Source organism: Anticarsia gemmatalis, chromosome 14 (genome assembly GCF_050436995.1).
Source record: "Anticarsia gemmatalis isolate Benzon Research Colony breed Stoneville strain chromosome 14, ilAntGemm2 primary, whole genome shotgun sequence".
Classification (NCBI taxonomy): Eukaryota; Metazoa; Arthropoda; class Insecta; order Lepidoptera; family Erebidae; genus Anticarsia; species Anticarsia gemmatalis.
In genome coordinates this window covers 2193683-2217939 of record NC_134758.1, presented here as the reverse complement: position 1 = coordinate 2217939, position 24257 = coordinate 2193683, and the positions used below count along the sequence as shown (strand labels likewise).

General features: G+C 34.3%; 1 protein-coding gene across 1 annotated transcript in view; it reads right to left on the bottom strand.

Moving 5' to 3' along the window:
- Positions 1-24257, bottom strand: part of LOC142978184 (tRNA dimethylallyltransferase) — a 239685-nt gene that overhangs the window by 37742 nt on the left and 177686 nt on the right. Inside the window, exon 4 of the mRNA XM_076122514.1 lies at positions 4532-4655. Coding sequence (XP_075978629.1) covers positions 4532-4655 — 124 coding nt within the window. The remainder of the gene's footprint in view (positions 1-4531; positions 4656-24257) is intronic.

Below are 24257 nucleotides of genomic sequence, written 5' to 3'. Positions count from 1 at the left end.
TAGAATTACGGTCCTAAAAATACTCAAGCACCTGTGGAGTAAAAACCTTCGTAGAAAAGCTCTTGACTTGTTCATATTGGATGTATCCATGTTTAATAATGAGAATAAAAATATGTATTAAAACATTAAAGCTTCACTACGCTCCAAGAGTAGTTTGTAAGCTAGGCTTCGCAAGCAAATATGGTGTCATTATCTAAGTTACAAAACAATTACAAATAATAAGCAATTTCTTGGAATTACTATAAAATATTATCTCGTTTAAAGCCTCCAAGAATCCTTTATAACATCAATATAAATGAGTACCAGATCTTTCTAATTAACATAAGATCGGAACAACCCAATTGCTTTAAACCAAAACAAAACAGAAAACACTATCTTTTTAACAAATGTTGGGACGAGATAAACTGGCCTATTAGAGTGGCGCTAACCAAAAATGATCATTAATGTGATTTACGCAATCAATTAAAACTATAAAACCGAATGGGCCCGATGTTAGCCGAAGCGACTCGTGCGCATCACCTGCTGAAGAAAAAAGCTTTTTTGTCTATTTGTTAAGATAATTAAGTGAGTAAGGTGCAAGTTAGATTCAATGGTTAAGCTTGCGTTGTAGAACTTAGATGCAAGTTATGTATGTAAATGAGTTTAATTAAACAGCCGCGGTTCTATGTTGATTACTTTGTAATATTGATAGTTAGTTTTAGTAAATATTTTTCTTAAGGTTAAGTGCTTTGCATATCGGTTCTTGAATTTTTTTATGCGCTTTTATATACTTCTTTGGTTTTGCTATCGTTACAACTAAGGGAAGGGTATAAGGCGTTCTACGTTGTGGTAATTTCTAAGAATTCACTGACACAGGTTTTTTAAAATTTTATATAACTGGTGTAGGTACTTGTTTGATTGATGATAATAAATTGTAGAATGCAATCATTTTCACCAAGTTCATCTCGGGAGAGCAATAACAACAAAAGTTATCAATAAACTTACGCAATATTAAGTAGCTTACTTCACCCCGCTATAGGGCTTTTTCAATTCGTATCATGATTCGTTTCCAAACATGACAAGCGCGAATAGTAGTTCGCAAAATTCAATAGCTCCGAACACAAAGCTTTTTAGTTAATATAGAGACACTGCCTTTAAAATTGTAGGATAATTTTTTTCTTGTTAAATTAACCTTATGCGTATAAAATTCATGTAAATTGATAAAGATGAGCGTAACGGGACTTAATGACACGTTATTATTAAAGTTATTCGCAAAATAATTCACGATGATGCTTATTAGTGAATATTTTAAGAATAATGAGATAAATAATATGATAATATAAGGTCTAAAGGCTTATTTTCCATACATTCACGCGACATTTAAAATATACTTGACATTTAGTTCATACAGAAGACACTAGGGATCGCTGATCAATGTTCCAAATAAAATACATTTTTTGGAAATTTTTGTTAGTGTTTATCAAATCACCCTTTGAAAGCTTAATCTAAATATATGTAACTCAAAGGTGACTGACTGACATAGTAATCTAACAACGCACAGCTCAAACCACCCGGCGAATCGGGTTGAAATTTGGCATACAAGTAGATGTTATGACGTAGGCATCCGCTAAGAAAGGATTAATTCTAATGGGATAAAGTAGAATTGTATGAAAATCCTGTCTAAAAGCACAAACCGCGCGGACTAAGTCGCGGACAAAAGCTAATCATTTATAAAAATTAACTTAAAAAGTAGATGTTTTATCGCGTAAGTCCTAATGCGAAAAAATTAGTTTCACCAAACATGGTCACTACTAATATCTAGCACCTTTCAGTAAACATACACAGTTAAAATATATCCTAAAACAACTAAAAATTCCAATTAATTCATATTTCGATACACCTGTTGGGCATCGTCTATGCGCGAGCATAAATTATTGTAATCAAACATCTGCTTAGAAGTGGAGGTAAAAAGTTCGTGTATTGTGGGCGAGGCTATATCGGGAATGTCACATGTTCTGAGTATGCAGTGTTGAGTGTTGACCCACGAAGGAAATGTGATGATGGTTTAACTAGTAATAAGTTAATGTATTAGTTCGTGAGGAGCTGTTTTGTTGTTGTGTTTGGGAATAAAATATAGGTGTTTTTGAGCATTTCTTTCTTTAAACTTTATCAGAGAACGGTCTTGGTGTTAATGCAAGTATTACATTGGATGTCTAAGCTCAAATTGCTAATAAGCAGTTAATTTATGTCTCCAGTCCAGTCTTATACAATTTGGCCTAAGATTATGTTTTATTTTCTTTAACTTGCTTGACGTTTCGGCACAGGTCGGAATCTGCTAATAATTATTTAACGCGCAAGTTTAATAAATGCTATCTTAAGTATTTGGTACCTGAGCGTCTTCTCTGATACCAAAATACCTGTTCTCCATAGTACGAACCCTAAAATAGAAACCAGACATAGGCCTCCGAAATCTTAATTAAAGATTGCAATATGAGATAAATACGATAAGCTTATTGGCTATGAGCATTAAAACGACTAATTTATATATGAGTGACAGCCTTACAAAAGGCAGATTAGATGATAGTCTCATTTTTTATACCAGTACGGAGAAGCATCTAGAAATAGATCCGCTCATCAGACTGTTATCGTGATTAAATCTTTCTATGATCTGAATATGAGAGCTGAGTTCTGATTGGTGATCCAAACGAATATGATTTTAAAATTATGTACCACTAGCTTTTACCCGCGACTTCGTCCGCCAACTGAATTTTCCCATGGGAATGCGTCATTTTCCCGGGGAAAAAAGTAGCCTATGTTCATTATCGGGTATCGATATATCTCCATACCAAATTACATGCAAAAATGGTTCAGTAGCTTAGGCGTGATTGAGTAACAGACAGACAGACAGAGTTACTTTCGCTTTTATAATATTAGTATGGATTGTTAGTAAGTTCGAGATGAGTGTCGATGCAAATGATATAAACCAGGTCCCGCTCTTGATTACCGTGTCGCAAAAAAGCTGTGCTTTTAAGGCTATTTAATTTCTGTTTGAGTTTAAGGAAATTTCATAAGTTTCAATAGTACCGAAGTAGCTTGAAGTTTGGTTACTTGTCTCTTATTGATAGGATTCATAATTCATATTTTTATATCTCGATACGTGTATGTATGAAATATACTCCTGACTTCTGATTCGAGTACATCATCCGTGAAACTATGAACAGAAGTATAGTTGTGTTCCGCGCTTGACATTTTGTAAATTTTAATACCATTTGTACCTGTTACTTTTAAACGCTTAATAGATTAAAATATATGCATTGTTTTCATCGTTAGTTGTTTCGTCTTCCCAGTAGATAACATATTTATGAACCTTACAATGTTATAGCTTGTTATTGCTTTTTCTACTACTATGAACTGCAAATGACCTGACACTTCAACAAACAATGTTCTTTCCTATAAAAAACCCTAAGCAGCAACTGAATTTCTTGTAAGTCTTTATACCGATATCGAACATGTTCAAACATTAAAGACTTGCCGATATTTTACATAAACGGTGTAGTGGAGAACTAAAGGTGTACTCTCGATAGTGCTTGTAAGCTAATGTAAGCCATGCCTGATACCAGTTACCCTCGCGTGATAGGGTAATCTAAGAAAAAAATATTTTTTAATTAAGCCCGGTGTTTCTATTTCCAATGTTTAGTTATCTAGAAAATATTGATGATTATATTTATACAGCGGTACATTGCTATTATTTTTGTAATAAATATGCACCAATTAGAAATATATTACTCAAATAATTATCATATCATAATCACGTCGATAACAAATAGCCTGCAATTTTTATGATTCTGAGTTATTTATAATCGTAGTTATTTATCCCATTAATATAATTCATGAACTTGTTCCAGTAATTAAGATTAATAAATAAATATGAAAAGAGACAGAAAAGCTCTGCATTTTTTTAGAAAAAGAAAGAAAAAAGTAACTGGATAGATAGAATGTGTATGTAAACTCCCGTTATACTTCAAACGGTACCCAAAACAAAAATCTAAAAGTCCCCGGATACTCAATTATACTAAACAAGGCAGCAACAAAGTAACGTTATTAATCGCTCATCGCGGAGGTCGTATTCATAGGGTTAAAAAAACGTAAACAGCGTTTCACCTGCGCGCGCACTGATTGGCAGGTGGTGCGCGGGCGCATCTGCGCGCCACCACCCGCGCCACTACCCCGCGCCACTACCCCGCGCCCCCGCCGCGCCCGCCGCGGGGAGGGCGCTCAACCCTTGCACATGCCGCACAGCAAAAATATACCGTGCTCACTTTATAAATTTTAATTTTAATGTTCTTCTTTAGCTTTTTCTAATTATTGCGAAGTGATAAATTGTGTTTTGTTAGCTCTACCGATCCTGGTCTGGTAAAGCCTGGTCCAGGTGTTTTGTATCCAGTCTTTGTTTGATGCGGTACCACTACTTTTAATACTGTAAAAAGTGCGATTGCATCGAAATAATAATTAGTTTTGATACAGAATGAAAGACAAAATTTTTGCAACGTACCTGTTCACATTTCAGCCAGAATATGATTGTTTCTCCAGGCTTTCTCAGCTGACCCTCACTCAACTTCTGTTCTGCTAAGATCTCGCTGTGAAGACGACCTGACTTCAGCCATACTTCCATGGACCTGCGAACAAGATAAAGAAAGTTTTATTATAGTGTTCTTGCTTCGATTGAATTAGATTTTTCGAAACGCACAAGTTTTATTTGTAATTTGTGTGTAGGCCTTTTCAAAATTGTGTATCCAACTATTATTTTTCAATTTCTTACAATTTTTCTTGTATTGAAGAAAAGGAGGCCCTATACCTGACTAATAATGTAATTTTATATTTAACTTAGGTCTTAAGAATAGTGTAGTTAAAGAAAATGCGTTGCGACTAGATAAGATTAGTTGGAGTTTAAATATTACAAACAATTATTGAGTACACAGCATAACAAAAAATACATCTATTTCTCGATTCTATCACTAACATTTGAAAGGTTCACCTCAAACCGGACATGTAAAACCTAATCTGTAATTCTGTATATAACTTCGACACAGAAACGCGAGCACAAGAGAATTTCAAGCATGTGGTTCATTTGTTCCCATGGCCCAGTGGCACATTGGGTTTAAAGATCACCCGTACATTACATACACAGACTTATGGCGCTTTGTTACAACGCATCTGACAACTCATTACCGGCATAACTTGACTTCAGATTAACCGTTCAATGTTGCGTATATTTATACGTGGTTTAGTACCATATTATCGGTTTAGTTGAATTTTGAGCAAGCCTAGTCGATAGAAGAATTGAAAACATTGCTGTTTAAATTTGCATCAATTTCGACGATAGTGTTTTGTCTAAAAATAGAAGTGTACTTATCAACATCATTTAGAAAGTCAAGCAAATAGAATATAATGGAAAAATGATGATGCTATCATAACTGTGTTGTTTACTCGAATGTGAAATCACAAATATCACGGGAACGGGGTCGATAGAAAAACTGCCGGCAGTAACAATATAACGAGCAAATTGTCACCTCCACTGTCCAAAACTTAAGAAAAATTCTCACGAATTAGGCTAAGGGTATCGTAGTTAGAGTAACTATCAGGTTACTTCACAATTTCAAGTCATTTGGAAGAGAAAAAAAGTTAAAATTACAGTGACACCACATCCTCGGAGGCGTTTCATACTTTAAACTTGTTTGGGGCGCATTTGTCTCAGTCGAGTGACTTGCCCGATAACAGACAGTAAACAGAACCGGGTGATTAGTCATCGTGAACTAATTGAAATCAATAAAGACAAAAACAGGGGCTTAAACGGGCAGGTTCTTTTTCTTAGTGATTAATGAAGTCAAGAGCGTGCACGTAATGATGTAATGTTTTATTTGTGACATTTCTTTGGTGCAATCTTTCTTTTGGTTTGTTTGTACCGACAAAATGTTTCGGTGTTTTTAGTGTACCTACACGTTATTCTGTTTCCGAATTATCTTGTGTATTATTATGCTAATGTTAATCGGTATTTAATTGCATAGTTATCTTACTCGATTTAATTTATGATCAAGTGCATAACGGTTCTCAAAACTTAAAATAAAAGAACAGCGATACTAGCTGTGCAAAAGTTATACTTACATTTTACACAGAATCTCACGAGATAATGGCATTACAGTTTACAAAAGTACTATCTTCTTAGTACATTGGAAATGCATTGCTTGGTTGAGAGTTTTTACTAAATTCTGCTTATTTATCAGTCAGGTAACTATCATACTTAATAGTATAATATTAGGTATGCATAATAACATGCAAGTTTATGAGGATGGATGTATGTATTTTCTTTAATCTTTCATACAGATTCTACGGAACGTATTTTCAAGAAATTTGGTACACAATAACTTTTAAAACCTCGATAAACATATGGGATACTTTTAACCCGGGAAATCTATTCACGCGCACTCAGTCGCTGGCTAAAAAGGCGAAGCTAGTTATTCATAATGTGACAGAAAACCCTCAAACAAACCGACAAGTTAACACTAACAAGGCTCAATTCAAACGCAGCATCAAATAATTCCGTACACGACCCCGTGTACTCGACATAAAGACATTAAGTTCGGCCTTCTATTGCCATAATGGCCACTTAAAAACTCATAAAAGTGAAGTCAGAGTCTTGCCACTGAACCAGGCGTCGATCTAAGAAGATCATACTCTTAGATTGTTGGGGCTCTTTAAAACTAACTCTTGAAGGAAGAAAGACACCGCCAGCTTTATGGTGCTTCGAGCTTATCGCAATGTTTTGTGACGTAATAAAAGCTCCACAGCTTTGCTTTGGTTTAACTTTGTAAAAAATGTACGGTTGTTTTTCAACGGGATTGTGGGTGATTTAGCAAATTGTGCGATGTGTTTTGGGTTCTAAAAGTTCAATAATTATGTATTAGTAGCCTAGCTATATAATGCGTAGATCGTATTTAATGAAGTTGTCTCGTGAATGCAATAGCAGAATATATTTCCTATAGTTACATATTTATATTTATACAATACTACTTTGATACAATATCCAAAGCTCTATTACGCAAATATTTTGATAGATGCCACGAAACTTGATATAGTTCCGGAAAAGAGGGAGCGTAAACGGGTATCATTGTAATTGAGAAAATTCTCGACAAACCGAATATCATCTCAAAGTTGGGGGATAAAAACAACACTAGCGAAGGGTAAAGGTCAGTGCATTTGCAAAATAGTTTATCTATTTTTCTTCCCCTCGGATAAAAGTAAAGATCAAACGTGACTCGTCAAGAAGTTTGTTCTTATATCGACGACACACTTGTAAACTTTTGCGTACAGCTAAAAAGGTGAATCTATACGTCGAGGAACTTCCAAATCCCCTTTTCATGGGGATCGGGATCGATTCCCGCTACAAACCCCCGCTTTTATCTCTCTAAAGCCTTAAACTTTTCTTTCAAATCCCAGCGTTTGAGATGCTCCCAACTTTACCTTATCTTTTAAAAACAAACTAGATTTTTTCGTGTTTTCTTTGTCGAATATTGGCAAAATATACAGCCGTATTTGCTTTAGATAATAGTAAAAGAATATTGTAACTAACAAGAATAAAGGCAACACGAGTCGATAGCTCTTTAGTAATTGAATTGGTGATTATAGAAAAAAATAATCTATTACAATTTCAATAGAAGATTCCCCTTCACATTTATTTACACACGTACAACGTTTGACACAAAGCTCAGTATGATCTCTAACAGGAAAACTACGCGGCTACGTTTACTCGTAACCACAAATCAATAATCAACTAAGAGGTTGCAACAAAAACTAAGTGCTTAATAGACGAGTGTCCAGTCTCAGACACGATTAAAAAAAACATAAGCAACAGGTGTTGGGGCGTCGACCCCGCTTACATCATTGGCTGGAAAAAATGGCGGCAAAAATGTTAGTGTTAAGTAAGATTCGGTCGTTGAGTTTGAACTAACCGTTTTTTGGGTGCTCATTGAGTTTTTAGACGAAGTGATTCGTTAAAAAATCGTCTGCACTAGTAAATTAGACAGTTTGTTTGTTTATTAGCGTGCTCTGAGGCATCATCATCATCATTAGTCTGTCTACTAAAATACTCTGTCCAAGGTCTTTCCCATGATATGATTGTGTCGTATAATTACTTGAAATGAACAAGTGTGAACTCGATGTGTGAATGGTGAACGAGCACCGGCCGGATTTAATCGCTCATAGATTACACAGACGATTATGTTTCTATGAATTATGGCTTATTAGACACACGCACTGCAGGACATCAGAGTAACTTAAAACTGTGATAACTTATTGGAATTTATATAATCAAGGTTTGTAATAAGTTTCAAACATAGTAATAATAAATGTAAGATCCTTTTCTGGGATATTTCCAAGGTATTCGCATGAGATCCGCGTGTCGCAACGCTTGAGAAATAACAACGCTAACGAGACTGTTATGGGTGAATACAAGTATGTGTTGTGAGGAAAATGATTTTATTTTCGTGCATTTTGTCGAATTGGACACGACGGCTGCCTGGTCTTCCGTGAGGATAATGTGATCAGAGTGTAGGATACGAAAGCTTTTAACCTCTTAACCTTCCTAATGACTGACGACAAGAATAGTTCGTTTTGTCCGTAAAACGACAGTCATTTTGACTCTATTTTTACGACTTTTCTTTTGTTTTCAATAAATTATGTTCCATTTGGGCACTTCAGACCTTCAATTGATAATTTATTAAGTGAACATTAATATATAATTAATACAATTTGAAGATAAATGGTGCATTTTTTAAGAGCACAGTATTATTAGTTAAAAAGTCGGGTTAACTACTGAAAGAAAAATTTCATTCATTTAAACACATTTGCAATGAACAGTCGGATTTGAATAAAACTTTTGCATAAGATAGCCATATTTACAAGAAAAATGTCGGAGTATCTAACATCACGCTAGCACCAACAGGAGCGGAGTAAGCACCATAAACGTGATTGAAACTAAAGGTCTACCGTCTTTTAGCCAACATTGTATGTGAAACAAAACAAAGCAAGGAACGTGTGCAATAAATCGCGCGCGTGTGTAGTGCCGACACAGAGCCCGTCGGTAAGTTGTGTCGTTGTCACTTCAAGTGTCGGGACTCATTGTTACCTGTTTTGTAATGTCGCACCGATTTTATAATTAAATTTTATTGAATCTAAGTCTTTCATGTAATTCCGTCAGCTTTATTCTCTACTCAAGTCAAGTCAAGACAAATATTATTAGGTTTTATTTAATAACCTTTTTCTATTTCAAATCTGCCACCGTTTCGGAAAAGCTGTTGCCCGTGAAAAGAAACTTATTAATAAATTGTTAAAATTTCTATGTTTTGATAATTATTTTTTTGTATGCATTCGTTGCAAAATATTTATTTTTGGCAACAACGCAGTTTTACTGGCCTTTTCGGGACATAATCTATCGCACTTCCTAAATCCATATCATTATAGTAGCGCAAAAACGAAACATACCTAATACATTAACGTATTTTTTTAAAAGTATACTAAACTAAACTAAACTAAAACTAACTATACTAGTGTAGATTTGTAAATTCGTTCGAAAATAGTTTTCCAAGACTAGTTCAGTTTGATAACAAAAGCATAGAACTTAAGTGTATAAACAAAAGATAGAGAAGTGGTTGCAAAGCCTTTACTTGTTACTGAAGTTAGGAGTTCGATATGAATATAGTATTTTTTTCCAGAAATTGTTTCATTTAGTACCTACTAGTAGGTAGTTATGAAAGTGCAAAGTCCCTGCTCAGCCTTTATCCAGTCGTCGTTATATTAATCACTGGTTAACATCGTTCAGGATTCGAATCCCACACTAATTAATAATCCCTTTTGCCCTCAATGCGTTCTTGAGTTATCGCACAAAGAACACATGTAATGCCATTGATTAAGGCAGGAAATTGTTCGTTAGCCACCAAATGAATCATCATTTGGTAGCTAAAGAACAATTTCCACCAAAGTATTTAAATTGACAAAAACGTTATTCAGTCATTGAACAGACTGGTATTCAAATACTTTGATGACGTCAAAGTGTTGCGATAAAAGATACTCAGTATTGGTAGTTCAGAATATACGTAAACTAAGGTATCGGATAATTTATGTATTAACACACTGTGAAAGAAAAGTAGTGATAGCCTAGTGATATAAGTTAGCACCTCACCAGAGAGAGAAGCACTTATGCCCAGTTTCTGAGTACCTCAGAAACCGGGGGTAGAAAACTCGGGCACCTACATATTTACTACATACAACAAGTATATTTTATAGCAGGTATAGGCAATAATTGCCCATTAGAAATAAAATCTTAGAAGTTCAAAAAAAATCTGACTAATATAGATTTAATAGCAATAAACTTCAATATTTATCATATTTATTATTAAGCGTTTAGCTCTGTAGTCGTTCAATTTAAAAGGATTAGCCTAAGCACCTATTGATTATCATTTCGAATCCATTGACTTCAAAATATTGGGGTAGAAGTACATTAAAAATGCCGAATGACTTTATAAGCTTCAAACGTCACGCATAAGAATGATCTATGGGGAGTATTTCAAGAGATTTAAAAACGCAAACATTAATTCTTTATAACGATTCTGGATATTGCGTGACATAAATCTCTTATTGATAGGGTGACAATATCGATTTTTGTAGCGTTGAATGGACAGTCGTAGCAATAGTATTCTCAGTAGTAATAGTATTTGTGTAGTGTATATTTGGCAGATTTTCGCAAATTTCGTTATTCAGTTCAGCAATGGTCTTTGATAATTACCGCGATTAGATTGCTTTATGGGCAAAAGGCTTTTGCTTGCAAGTTTGTTTAGTTGGATGTCACAGGAAAAAAGTTCAACGAAATCTAATCAGTAGGTAGGTTTGTTTGCCTGAAGTAGTAACAAAAATCTGTCTACAAAAACTTTCACGTTTAAAATATCAGTAGAATATAAAACTACGAGCGTAAATTAATGCATATTTAAAAAAAGAGGATGACCACTCATCCACTTTTGAAAATCTCTGCCTCTCCAGGCTACGCTATTATAATAGGGAACAATATTACACTATGCAACTACATTAAAATTTCATCACCACGTTCATAAAACATTCTCAAGATTTGTGATTAATATTTCAATAAAAATTCAATTAACACCAACAGAACAGTCATTAATTCAAATTTCTGGGTAAAATGACACATTAAATTATGTACTTGTACAAAGCTTAGCGGCATCGGCTCCCATGGCAAGCACGCATAGGTATGCGCGCGCGCCGACCCACCGGCGTAATTCACTCTACACTACGAATACCATGTATGTCTGTCTGTATTTAAAATTAAATGTATTTCCCATTAATTGTTCTCGAGATAAAAGGTAAAGCAACTTATAAAATGAGGAAATTAGTCTCTTGTTCTGCGTATTTTGGTTGGTAAAAGTCGAGTTTCCATGTAAATACTTTTGGTTTTTACAACATATTTTAATATTGATATTGATACTGCTAAAAATGTTTTATTTATACAACACTGCATATTATGCTTTCTGAATAAGAATACTGAACTGTTAAATGGCAATTGCCATGATTGAGTCAGCAAGAAATAAGATTCGCTCCAAAAAACAAATCCTAAAAGTTTACACTTGTAAAGTTCAGAAGCCAGTAACAGCATTTACGCTAAAACCTTCACATTTCCCATACTTCCTAATAGCGTAAAGAACTATAATATGTAATTAATTAGTACAAATAAAATACGTGAACAATTGAGTACAACTTTACTATTATCGACGTAATTAACCATCAATAATTCAAGTGAAAGGTTTGAATGGCAGCGGGCATTAATGCAAGAATGCAATGCATTCACTTGCCCGCTATGTGTCACATTTCTTAGTATCTCTCGTAAAGAAACAAATCCGGGATATGACGATTTTGAGAATGTTGTTAATTTTACATTTCCTTGTACGATTTTGAGTTAAACTGGCAGGTTTTGTTTAACGAAGTTAATTTGTCGAAAAACTGCAGATATTTTTGTGAAAAGTATTTTAATAAACTTTTTGGAAATGTGAAGATTATACGGGTATTATAAGATGCTTCTTTATATGGTTATATTCTGAGTAACAATGCTGTTTGGTGCTGCATTACAGTGCGCATTGTAAGGACGAAAGACGGTATGAGATTGACTCCGTCATGTAAGAAATATTAGGTCGGGGAAAAAGTCAAAAAAGATGCAAAATATAACCAGTAATTCCAAATTATCGTAGTTATTTTAATCGTAAAAGGCATAAGATCCAACAATTTTTTGTTCACGAAATCTACGTGTGGCAAGTAATTACCGAACTCCATACGTCATACAAGTATGTTGGTATATCTTAATTAGCTTTACCATAATTAATGTAAACAATACTCTGTTCTATTAATTATTTCTAAGAAATACACAAAAAAGTGCGGTCAACGCCTTCTTTGGCCTACCGAGCTAGGTAAAAAATGTTCAAATTAAAATAGTCATTCGCGTGATGCTTATACCAAGTACATAAGGTTCATTTTTGTGTGTTTTCGATATGTCAAAATTGTCACACGTGATGCGAAGTGGGGGATAATTGATGAGATGTCGTTCTGTCAACCCCGTGACAGTTGAGCCGTGATGATAGAAAACTTACTAGTTGCTATATGTTTTGTATGTACTTGTTTTAAACAGTTTAACGACGGAACAGCCTAGTAATTATGGTATCGAACTTACCGAGAGGTCGAGGGTACGAAGTACAAACCTCACCTCTTGGTAATAGAATGTGCATTGGAAGTACGAAAAAGAACCAAGTACTTCAATATCTGGTAAATTTGGTCATTTTCGTACCTTGAAAGAGAGCCTGATCTTTACCTAACTTTACTTTCGCACACGTATACGGAAAAGGCCTCATAATCTGTGCTAGTTTTTTAACAAAATTTTTAGACTTCAGCGGTTTAAGCTGAATTGGAGCCCCGGTTTACAAGAATCCTGTTTTTTCAACCATCAATAAGCTACAGAAAAATTGCACAGCGTTTACACATACTTGTGGGACCCGATAATGGCTAAGTTATACAGCATTACAGGTTCCTAAAGCCTCCATGATACAAAATTAATTCATAGCAAGTCATAAAGCATATATAATTATGACGTCACACATTCTAGAAAGCAACGGTGGAATTAGTTGTAGTCTAACCATAAATAACGGTAGTGCTTAAACTAATGGGAATAAAATATTGGCCGATAAGTTGCTACGCGAGCTTTTTCTATCAATGAACTAGTTTGTTACCAATCATATCAATATTTACAGCATTGTACTTACTGTTCAATATTTCTATATCAATATTAAAGTAAGATAATGTCTATCTCAAGTATAAACTGTATAACAATATTGCCTAGAGAAAGGTGAGAGGTACAATGAAAAGAATAGAACACGCACTGACAGGTAACAAATAAGACTAAGACCAGACTTCTAAGCCTAGATATTTAGAACATTCGAAGAGTGGTAATAAAACAAAGAGAAAATAAATTATATGCAATAATCACTGTCTTTCTTTTCTTCATAGTCTTAGTAGAGCAAGCTTTGCGAAGACCTTTAACTGATTGGCTACACATGATACAGTTGGCTTTAAGAACACTGCCGCTGGATCTGCATGTTTTAATCATCATATCTAGAAAAAATAGGGAAAATCTTTGGTCTATAGCCTACCTCTACGGGAAAGCGGCGTGATTTTATGTGTGTACTAAAAAAGTTCATAATTTTAATCAGTCTGGTGCAAAAATATTCATATTGTCGCTAAAACAAGCGATTTCAATAGTGCAATGAAACGCATCAAGACCATCACAGTCGTCATTTGTCGCCGATGCAGTCAAAAGTTGTCGATTGCTGAAACCATGACGTAACTTCTACGTGTAAAATTCCTTTGGGTTCGGCGGTTCAACTGTACGCATTCTGTCATTCAATCAGGGAACTATATTTATAGATCAAGATTAGCATATGTACAACAGTTTAAGAATGATCAAAGCGTACAACACGGATGCATAACTTAATAGATACGTATATCTAACATCAGTATCAAATACACGTACGTGTTTCATTGACCGGCTAATTAAAATTCAAATTTGATCTGCATCAAATAGATACTTAGAATGCTTGCTCGCTTGCCCCTCGGCCATATACCTATTTTTTTCTAGACTTTTTATCTTAATATCGATCTAGAACATTGGTCTTGCATTTTATAATAGGCGATAGATCAAATGTTTGGACGTGAAGCTAAACGAATGGCTTTTTAATTGATAATGACATGTTAGAATTTTGGCGGCAAAAAATTGGGCTGTTCCGTTGTGTTCGAGCCGCGGTTAACTGTTGAATAGTCCTGGGTGTGGCCGGCATCTGGCGAAATTATTACTATGATTTTCTATTAAGGAAATTTCCATACCAGATCGACGCTATGGTAAGAAGCAAGCTCATTATTACATGTGACTTGATAAATTGACATATAAAAGCGATTAGTAATATCACACTGATGATTATAATTATAAAAACATGCCAATCTAAAATGGAAAATAACTGCGAAATTAAAAGGATGCTAAGGAATTTCGGCAATTGGTATTCAACATATTGTGCCTGTCTTAAGGTTTCTAAATACAATGTGAAGTTTGATAAAAAAAGCGGGCTATTCGTGGAACTTCTAGAACGGAAGCGACGACCAAAGCAGAGAACACGAGAAATGAATGACACAATTCTAAAACCCAGAAACTTAGAGATATTTGTGCGAAATTAAACCGCTTCGTAACTAGCACAGTGTGCAGAGTCATGTTGTATTAATAACGCATCTGCGCCACAATTAATAATAAATAATCACAGTTATTCATGAACACCGCGGGGTAACGTCCATTCAGAAACTTGCTAAAATCTATACTAAGAATTTAAAGCTGAAGAGTTTGTTTGTATGTTTGTTTGAATGCGTTGTTTTCAGGATCTACTGGTTCTTTCTTAAGTTTTTTAAGTAGGCAATTCTGCATTAGAAAGTAGTGTCGCGAGGTCTTTTGCAAGCATACAACCAATTGACTCAAAGTACAACCAGACCCGAAACAACTATTTGTGTATCGCAGAAATATTTGTTCCATGTGGGACTCGAACCCACGACTTCCCAACGCAATAGTAGAGTAATAGCAATAAACAATGCTGTGAAAACGAGAAAACTTAATTTCAGATGGACAAACTCGCGGTCAACCGCTAGTTATTTTGAAAATTGCAAGATTTTTTACATTAACATGGTAATAAATACTAATGATGTGTGGAAGTTGGTATTACATGTAATAAAGATAATTAATCGACATTAGTACTGCCCGTGTGGCAAAGCATTATATTAAAAGATTAGTCAAAGAATTGTTGCGCGCGTTCCCATTGTACTCTTGATTACTTACTAGTACTACGTTATTTTGAAATGACGTCTTTATTCTATCTAAAGAAGAATAACGTTTGAATAACTTATATGCTGCTGTTTTCCTTGTACAAAAACCTTTATAGCTTTTCGTAAACTAGATTTAATTAAATGAGTTTAAGTATTCGCATTTTTTTCTTATAGTTTATATTTCTGCACGTACCTTGTTTCTTTTGCTAAGTATAATGTTAAATCTGACACCTATTTAGGATTCAATTCGATGCGTAGTTTATAACAAAAAAACATTGCTGTACTAACTGTAACTAATACAACCATTAAACCGCGAGTTAATCAGTCTACTACAACGTTTGAGTGACAGAACTGGCAGCTAGCGAAGACACGTGTGATATGTGAGTACGTGCGATAAAAAGTGCACGTGTATTTACCAAGTCCGTAACCGATGGCTACTTTTTGCTAAATTTGAGATCGATTTGTAATTCAGACTTATTGATTAGCAACAAAGTTGGGTGCTTTGTAGTTAAGTGACACAATTGACAGTTATATCCGATAATATCTTTTAGAACTAGTTTTAAGATACAAAGTGATGTCATCAAAGTTCTTCTATATAGTATAAAAAAAAGCCGTATCGTTTTATCGAACGTCAAAATTGACGTGTGAAAATGACGTATCGTGTCTGAAAATGGAGAGTTGTCAATTGGCGGAAGCAAGCACATGTTGTCGCAGCATGTGACAATGTAACAGGTGGCGGCCATACTTGCCAGTGTTTTCTATAATTGCCTATCATTGCGACCAGTGGGTCTTCGCCTTTAAAATAATCCTAGACATCCCACTAATTCTAGACGTGGTACTAACCTATTTTTTTATAGGCACATTTTTGTTGGAGTTTATAATAGGGAAAAGAAAGTATGCGGGTGATTGACTGAAGCGTATTTGTTTTTTTTGTGTGGATATTTTTGGTTACAGTTTTAGTTTGGTATCGATAGATGGCAGTGTGCTGATGGTTTTTAGGATTTAGATTTTTATTACAATGATGAAGTTATTAAATTATCAAATGATGTAAAGGTTTATTCAGAATATAAATAACTTAATTTAATAGAACTCTGAATGGGATCTATAAGAACTAAATATTAAAAAACATTTGCAATATAAATCGACTGTTCAAAACTACTTGGCGTGTTTTTGCAATCAACTGATTTAATTAAAAATTAAACCACACGATACATTAATTATAAAATCTCTATTCTCTTCATTTAGTAATAAATTAAAGAATATATTAGTCAACATCTAAAATAATCAACAGCTTATTATTATTTATGTAGTGATGGTTCACAAGTATTTTTTGCATGAATGAATTCCCCGCGGTTCATTTAAATTCATCCTTATCATCACATTTGCATAAGAATGCACTTAAATTCGACATAAGTAATGTTTTAGGATTAAAATGAAACAAAATTGCAGCTTAATTGAACAACGATAAGTATCACAGAGTGGACTATAGTGCAGTGAACTTGTGCAGTCCTATAGTAACCAAAAATGTAGTATCTAAACGTATGTAGTCAAAATAGGGACATTTAAAAAATAATAAAAGTATTTTACAAATAATGATTTATCAAACAACCTGTGAACTACGAAGAGCTACAAGGAGCGATTTTCAAAGCTTTAAAGACGCTATCAGTATCTTTACTAACATAATATCACACTTTGCTTATGTTTAAGTTGTCTCTACTCAATCAAATAAAAAAATAAAACATTTTACTTAATTACGAATACAGTTAGTACTTCTATGATAGTACTAAACTTATTTCTGATATCGCAGAAAAATAGGCAAGTTGTTTTAAAGTATTCTTCGGCAAGAAATAATAGACTATTCAATTGTTATGATATTATTATAATAAAGTATCTACTAAAGAATATCATAAAAGATCTTTTAATTCTCGATTGTATTAATAACTAGCTGACCCGCGCAACTTCGCTTGCGTCACTGAAGAGAATGGGTCAAAATTTTCCTCGTTTTCGTAACATTTTTCGTTGCTACTCCGCTCCTAATGACCGTAGCGTGATGTTATATAGCCTATAGCCTTCCTCGATAAATAGGCTATCTAACACTGAAAGAATTTTTCAAATCGGACCAGTAGTTCCTGAGATTAGCGCGTTCAAACAAACAAACAAACAAACAAACAAACTCTTCAGCTTTATAATATTAAGTATAGATAAGTCAAAACACTGGGTGCACTGTATCTCATTTGTATTTTTCTTTTAAACTTAGATTAATGAAGTATTTTTTTATTGATAACCGTTTGCCGGTGTTTTTGTTGTGGCGTTTAATTCAATTAGTTCGTAATTGGTTTGGATGCCCAAACACTAAGCAAAAAAGACAATTGTTTATTTCTTGAACTTAATAAATGATGTCAAACGTTTTCGATTGCAAACTGCAACTGATGCTAATAAAAATATAAGAAGTAAAGTTGTTTGAGGACTCGGATGCTCTGCTCTAACAAATGTTTAGATGATTGGATTGCGTAAGTAATGCTAGGATGTTTTTAATGGAGTTCCTGCAGAGTTATAGTTTCTTCTAATAAAGGAAAGATAAAGATAAATATCTTCAGATAAAGGAAATGTAAACAAATACATTTTTTTAACGAATGTTTTGGATACCGTTAAAACAGACGAGAAATACATTTGATCGATTCATCCATAAATAGTTCATGTATATCTTATTTACTTAATCGCCTAAATAGGGTTAATATCTTACCCTCTTATTCATAAACACACTATAAACCTATTCGTAAAGTCCTCTACAACAGAAGAATTAATGCTGCAAGACTAATATTTTAAAGCATAAGACGTTTCAAATATCCTTAAAGGTCCTTTTATAAAGCTAGTCAGAGACAATGTGTAGGTAAAACCATAGAGCATTAGCATACCGTACGGTTATTACCGATGACATGATCCGACGCTCGTGAAATCAATGTGTCGGATATAAAAGTTTTATAGACTATACTTGTGGAATAACGCGGTGTTGCTTGCTTTTGTATATACTTTTATACTATACTTTTGGTTTTTGTTTAATGAGTCAAAATGTGTAAATGGAAGGCCTAGTTAATTCGATCATGGGCTCCTTGAAATTCAATCATATTTTTGAGAGGAAAATATATGGTAAGAATAAAAGAAGGTGTTAGTGTCCTACCGCTGGCCAAAAGTATTTTCTAAAAAAATTGAAAATATCTTCTTGGGAGCGTTTTGTAAAAAGTTTTGCACGTCATATGGAAAATTAATTCGTAAATATAAACTGGGCGACGAAATTTCTTAATATTGTTGAAGATCAATGTAAAAAGCTTTGAATATAGTAACAGACCGATGTATTTTTTTAACAATAGTTACAGAAATCATGACATAACATATCGAGTATCGGATATAATCGATTAATCGTGAAGGTGTTCGGACACGGCATCGATTTTATTGTTCTCGACAGTTTATCGATGCTTCACTACCGTGGTGCGGCCATTACTTGAGATATACTAGTTTGACACCTTTTGGGAAGTGTATTTAAATAACCGAAAGGGTTTTTAACAGACTAGCAAACAACTAAGACAACTCCCTCGCTTAGAATTGCTCTTGTCTCGCGGAGACTTTTATAAACATACAAACAACGGGTTCAAAGTACAACTAGACACGAAACAACTATTTGTGGATTGCACAAATATTTGTTCCGTGTGGAAATCGAACCCCCGACGCACTGGTAACTTTAACCACTGCGCCACGGAGGCCATCAAGAAGAGGTAACGCTGCTTTTAGTTTTCTATACGTGTTCCGTTTACATACCCCTTTTAAAGCATATGGCGTCTTTCGAAGCCTCTTGTTGTATTCAGTACCCTCTTATGTGTTAACTAGAGGTATATTGGGCAATTTAAGTGGAATCATTTTGGACTGATTTTACTTAGTATTTACATAGGCTAGCCGTGAATTGGAGGGCAATAGGTTTATGTAATAAATAATAATCGAAATAAAATAAAAGTGCGTTTTTCACTAATAAACGTAGACAAAGTGATTCTCGGGATAAGTGCTAGTGTATAATGAGTCACACCAATGATTTTTGTTATGAGCATATTTAAAAACTAGGTACTTCAAGGATAAAAAATCTGTTTTTATTTTTTTCGTATCTTCAAAAATGACCGAGATATTAAACGTCAAAGTATGGCCTTCGTGCCAAACTCCGGCGAAGCGGCCGCACGGACGTGTGACGTCATCTCGCGACACTGCTATTTCGTCAGTACTTGCCGATACCTACATAGGCTCGTTGCGCTCTCGCGGTTTCGCTTTAAAATATTTGTTTTGCTTATAGTGGACAAACAAAATGGTTAGAAAATATTGCATTGTTCCTATGTGTACTAACTCCAGTGAAAAAACACCCCAAAAATTTTTTTTCTGTACCATGTAAACTGTTTTATATTTTTGCAAAAGACACCTAAACTAAAACTTAAAGCCCGGTTCAGATACTGTCAAGCGCAAATGTTAAATAGAAGTTTATTGCCTTTTGAACACTTCCTCAAGATCAAGATGCCATATCATGTTCATACCTACCTAGCAATGAACTTCTACTAAACAGTTGATACTATTTAATGAGCAGTTCAATGACCTCACAGGCGGCGGCGAGCCGAGCGCGGCGGTTGAGTTGGCGTTGGTTTTTTGTTTTGAAAAAAGAACCCATGTTTATTAAATTTAATAATATCAAAATTAAAATGTTAGTTTAATTGAAAGTTCTCATTACACACCCAATCATATAAGACTACCTACAGAGTAGACTCATGAGTTCATATGATAGCCATCAACCTGACTAAAGTCAGAGGCAGGGGTGACAAACATATTTTTTTATAATATTATTTTAAAACTATGTTTTCCAAATTTACACTTGGTAGGTACGTAACACTCATTTTATTGTTAACTACACACAAAAATATTATTAGTAGTAGGGTAAAGCACCCAGTAGTCAGCCCCCAACCAGTAGTCAGCCTTTACAGGCTTTATATCCATATAATTAGTGTAGAAAATAGTAAAGACCAATAAAATAATCATTAATCGAATCTGTATAATCTTATTGACTAATATGCACAATTACGATTCGATAGCATGGCAGGTTGACGTGTTACACTCATTCTTATGAACTGCCATGAAAGACATGGGCAAAAACGTCGCCATTGCTATTTTTTTGTTAAGGATTCGTGTTTTAGTTTTTGGCATGTTTTTAAATGAATTTGATGCAATATGGAACGAATTGATATTTTATGCTAGTATTTAATAGTTTATCTTCGATAAAATCATGCATTGCAGGCGTTTTATTTGTCTTTTGTATTATAAATTAACGTGGCCGACTATTGGGTTTGCAAAATATGAGGTTGATCCAGTACTCGGCCATGAGTGGCTGACTACTGGTTTTTTTGCAATTCTCATATATGTGGTTGAAATTAACAGGGCGAATACTTCTCAACATAACTATTGCGTTGAGCTAAACTCTTCTAAGACAAAAATAGTATTTTACCAGTAGTCGGCCGCATATAAAGTCAGTGAATTTCATGAGGCCGACCATTGGACCTACATATCCCATAGTCGGCCGTCAGTTTTGCTAAATGAAATTGGGTCTTAAGTCCTTTCATTAAGGTTCAAATTTGTGGACGGCTATGTTGGCACAAAACTTAGTTACTTGTTTTCCAATAGTATCATATCAAAAAGACCAAAAGATCTGTATAAAGAGGAATAATTGTCATGTGCTATGGTGGCGATCAGAAATGTTATGAAAATCATGGAAACGAGTCGAGTACTTGGCATTTCACACATTATTATGACACTACAAGTCCGAAATCGTTTAATAGTCGCACAAATGCCCCGTACCATACGGGGCTTTGTAAGCTAGACTAAGTGCACTCCCAAAAACAAATGACTGCCTTAAGAAACTGGTCACGATATGCTGGAATCAGCTTCCATTTTCACCGGATGCAGCTGAATAGCAGTGTTTTACATGGAGCAACTGCCTATATGACTTCCACAACCCAGTTACCTGGGCTATACCACGATTACCATAAGACTGGTTATCAGATTTTCAAGCTTCTGACTAATGGCAACGATTGCCAGAGATCCTTGAATGCCCGCCGGGACCTACAATTTACCATGCCTTCCGAAACACGAAGGAATTTTGGGAAATGAGAAAAGAAAGGAATGATACCAGTCACTTCTATCATCTACCTTCTATTTCCTAGCCTACCATTGACTTATGTTTCAACACATCAAGAAAGCTAAAATAGTTTTATAGAAGAGAGCATCTTATGTAGATTGGGGAGAGTTGAAAAACAGAAGGAATAAAGGAACAGAAAATAAACTTTTATCGCTGTGAACCGTGTGAAGAAAGATTGACTAGAAAACATTTAGAAATCAATTACCTAAGTGCTAATAACTATAAATTAAAATCTTGAAAACCCCCGATTTCACAATATATTTTTTTATTTCATACTTTTTATAGGTTGGTGGTTAGGTTAAGCCATTCTGACTTTCCCACCACCAGCTTTCTCAGCATGCGAAGCCATTTGAGACCCCGTCCGAGTAAATTTGCAGACATTCAGTTAATCTCCCCACTTTAACCCACTACAACTTTTAAACGGCTCCACCGATTTTCATCAAACATGTCTAAAAACACTCACACATATGTCACCTTTAATTAAAAAAAAACTAAATTGAAATCACTGCATCCTTTCGGGAGTTATGGTGCCATAGACAGACAGACACACAGACAGACACGTCGAACCTTATAACACCCCTCTTTTTGCGTCGGGGGTTAAAAATTAATGGATGCATAAATTGTACTGCATGGTATTATTGCAAATGTGCTTTATTTCCTGGAGATTTCAATAAAAATATATTTAAAATAGAACATTTGTATTGAGTAAGTAAGAGGCTGACTACTGGGTAAGACATGGCTGACTACTGGCGAAATGGGGCTGACTACTGGTAAAAAGTGCCATATTTTGTTTAATGTGGATTTTTTCCATAATAATCTTATAAATATGATATTTTTTTATTTTTTTCTTAAAGTTTAATAAATTACCTTTCATACAATGACTAATGACTTTACATCTAGTAGTAAATGTTAAAAATATGGCTAAATCAAATTGACATTTTCACTAAAAGGCTGACTACTGGGTGGTTTACCCTATACGAGTCCATAAAAATATCGACTTTTGGTAGGTTACCCGACTGTCCTTTTACAAAACCTTCTTCCATCGCGCTTTATTAATACAATAAAGAATAATGTCCTAATCAATTTATAACACATACACATACGCAGACTCTTTAAATATTAAATGCAAATCATTTTTCAAATCAAAACTCCGCATCACCCGCAGTCGAACAAGCATGTCTGTCGCGACGTGACGTCAGCGCATAGCGCGCGAAGCAACGCAAATTTAAAAAAGCAGTGAAACTTTATAACGCTGTAACTTCGGTAATTTTGACCCGATTTTGATAAAACAAAAACTATTATTATCAGCATAAGTACACAAATTAAATGCAGTATGTTTAATAGTCATATTTTGATGTGCTGGTGTGACTCATTAGTTAAGAGTAACCCTGTATTATCCGAGCAAAACCAGACAGGCCAGTAGTTAATTCGTATAAAAAGAAATGATCAGGCAAATAAATGACTTATTTCATACATAAATACAGCAGACGTCTTAATTATAACGAAATAAATAAAATACAGTAGTGTGAGATCTGCTGAACCGATATTGATGCGGTTCTTATGACCTTTCACGTCATCCTGTCTGTTATTTGCGTGTCAACACGATATGCAAGCTAAATATAACTTCATGACATCGACTTCCTTGGAGGGTAGGTAGAAAAGACACCTGTGAAGATGTCCTAGCTTGTAGGGAGTGATAAGGATTAATATTAATAAAGTTAAAACAGTTAGTTTGTATATTGGTATCGAGATCTTTCATATAATATTATGTTGACCAGAAATTCTAATTAGTGTTTTGTTGAGAAAATGGCAATATTTATTAATTATCATGTAACTTGATATGACGATTGAATTGCATTAAAATATTGGGCAGAAGAGTCATTCTTTTAGTACATATTTTGATGATAGACTTATTAATTCGAAAAGAGACCCTTGTCTACAGTAGGTTAATGATGGATTATAAAAAAGTATGGTTTAAAAATATCAAATTTCAAAAATTACTATTAATATCAAGCTTTACTATGTAGTTAATTCTTACGGTTCCGGTTTTCAACAGACACAATCAATCAAAAATAAATGCATTATTCTACAAAATTAATAACAAAACGACGTCGTTTCCACTCAAAATATATTGTCATATCATTTTACATGTTTCTCTATTCCATAACTTGAAAACATTATTGATAATGAACCACACAATAAAATAAATAAAAATAACAGTTAACTTTACAACATGAATAAAACTTGGATTAATTTTAACTGTAGTTTAAACTTCAGTTAACATGATAAGTAACTATAGGCCGACAACTTAGTAGAAAGCTTCGGCATTCACGATTACATTAATTAAGAATTCTTTGTATTTCCAAAATAAAGTAGCATAAATAAATCAGTTCACCGTCTGCTGTATAAGCCTGTGGGTCTGTGACGGTCTAAATTTGAAATTTTGTATACCTCTGACAGCTGCGAACATTGCAAACAATGCTCTCTGCCAAGTTGTTGAACTATATAGTGTATATATTTTTATCTTCAAACCTTATAGCGTTTATATTTTAACTCCGATTAATTTAAACGGGAGTTTAAACGTCAGTTAACATGACAT